A 2,140-nucleotide genomic window follows, 5' to 3' on the forward strand; every position below is an offset into this window, starting at 1 on the left:
GAGAAGCTGACTCCATGGAGAGAACCAGCAGCCAGAGAGAACTGGATTAGCACAGAGAGACAAGAGCTGTTCACCATTTACAGCCTTGGTCAGCATTCTGAAGACCATATTGGATGGAAGCAAAGCCTCTAGGGTAAATCAAATAATAAAGGCTGAAATTTCAAGGGCTAAACCAGTGATTTCCAACTTTCTTAATTAAAAAAAAAAACATGCATCTCACCTTTCCCAAAGGTTCTGGTATAATTTTCTTCCTTACTGTTTACTATTATCCTGCTGGGAAGATTTTATCCAGTTTTATTTTCTGTAGGTTGTATTTTGAAAGTAATAGAGATTTAAAAACAATTTTTCAAACATAAAATGACCACATTTAATATGCTTTTAAGAAGTCCCCTGCCCTACCCTGGAAATCTGGTATGCTTTTTAAAAAATCATGCCCACCTTCTTCACCTGTTAAATACCCAGTTGAAAATGCTTGGACAAAAGTTTGAAATATGTGGAGACAAAGATGATGATTTTTGTAATAAGGGTGCTGAAGCAAGTTGTGCACATCTCATTACAGGATAGACTGCACAGGACAGACTTGTGAGGTTGGATGCAATGAGAACACATACTGCTCTTTATAAAAAGGGTCAGTGGATTAAGAAATGTTTCTGCCCACAGCTCTGCGTAGGGAATCCTTGACCTTCTTGTTCCTCAGACTGTAAACAACACAGTTCAGAAGGGGAGTGATGATGGTGAAGGTCACTGAGAGAAGGAGGTCTTGTTCTACAGAATTTTCTGACTTAGGCTTGAGGTAGTCAGTGGAGGCACAGCTGTAGTGGACCATGACCATGGTGAGGTGGGAGGCACATATGGCAAAGGCCTTCTTCTGGCCCTCGGCTGAGGCGGTATTGAGGATGGTGGAGATGAAAAGAACGTAGGAGATGAAGACCAGGCCCATGGGAACCAGGATCACTGATAAACTGACAACAAAATTGATGATCTCATTGACAGTGGTATCAATCCGGGAGAGTTTTATGACAGGGAGGATGTCACAGAAGAAATGACCAACCACTCTGTGACAAAATGGTAAGGTAAATATGGATGTCACCTGGACAGCTGCCATGGCCAGGCCAGTGCTGAAGGCTCCACACATCAGCTGGACACACACCCTCTTGCTCATGATAAGTGCATATCTCAGGGGGTTGCAGATGGCCACATGGTGGTCATATCCTGTCACTGTGAGCAGAAAGCAGTTGTTGATGGCTAAGGTAACAAAGAAGAACACTTGAGTGGTACAGCCTGCCAAGGAGATTGGCTGGTTCTGGGCTATGAGGCTGGAGAGCATCCGTGGAATGGTGACCAATGTGTACACAGTCTCTGAACTGGCCAGGATGCTCAGGAAGAAGTATATGGGCATGTGGAGGTGACAATCAATGTGGATAATGGTCACGATGATGGCATTGCCAGCCAGGGTTAATGTATACAGGATGAGAAAAACTGCAAAGAGGGTGATCTGGTGTTCATGGAATCTGGAGAATCCTAGGAAAATGAACTCTGTCACTTCTGTGAGGTTTTTTCTCTGCATTCTTCAGTTTCAGTGCCTGAAAGCAATGCAGGGAGTCAACATGGAGAAATTCCCATCGTGACCTCTAAAACAGGGATAGAGAGAGAAGTGTGGGGACACACACACACACACACACACACACACACACACACACACACACACACACGAGTCTATTTCCTCACTGTATAATCAGGAGGGTGCTGGCATAGCTCTATGGCTGCTTTAGCCTCCTCCCTTTTTTCAATTTTTACTGTCTCCTTAATCTTTTCTTAAGCCTCTAGGGAATGACCAATATGTGAGACTACTTCACATATCCTTTCAAGTTCTTATCCTGAATATGTTGTTGTTTTTGTAGAGCGTGGATGGAAGGTTGTTTCTTTTAATGACATGTAAGCTGCAGGGCACCTGAGCCTCCACCATCCCAGCTTTGCCTTTGTTTATCTTCTAGGGAAAGTACGAGAAGCTGGCACAACAAAATGGAGACGAAAGAGTTAGACTTACTGAATTAAAATCACTGGTGCCACTTAGGAAAAACTTCTGGGAACAGTGTACAGGGAGCAGAATTAATCTCAGGAGAGCTGGTCTTTAGGGACA

General features: G+C 43.7%; 1 protein-coding gene across 1 annotated transcript; it reads right to left on the reverse strand.

Annotated features, from left to right (window-relative positions):
• Window positions 1-637: 637 nt before the first annotated feature.
• Window positions 638-1,567, reverse strand: LOC115844610 (putative olfactory receptor 10J6). The gene has a single exon (XM_030841910.2). It carries the CDS (start codon window positions 1,565-1,567, stop codon window positions 638-640), a length of 930 nt encoding a protein of 309 aa, XP_030697770.2.
• Window positions 1,568-2,140: the final 573 nt, after the last annotated feature.

Source organism: Globicephala melas, chromosome 1 (assembly GCF_963455315.2).
Source record: "Globicephala melas chromosome 1, mGloMel1.2, whole genome shotgun sequence".
NCBI classification, from domain to species: Eukaryota; Metazoa; Chordata; class Mammalia; order Artiodactyla; family Delphinidae; genus Globicephala; species Globicephala melas.

Coding starts and splice junctions, on each gene's coding strand:
- LOC115844610 (XM_030841910.2), bottom strand. CDS start 1,567: ATGCAGAGAAAAAACCTCACAGAAGTGACAGAGTTCATTTTCCTAGGA.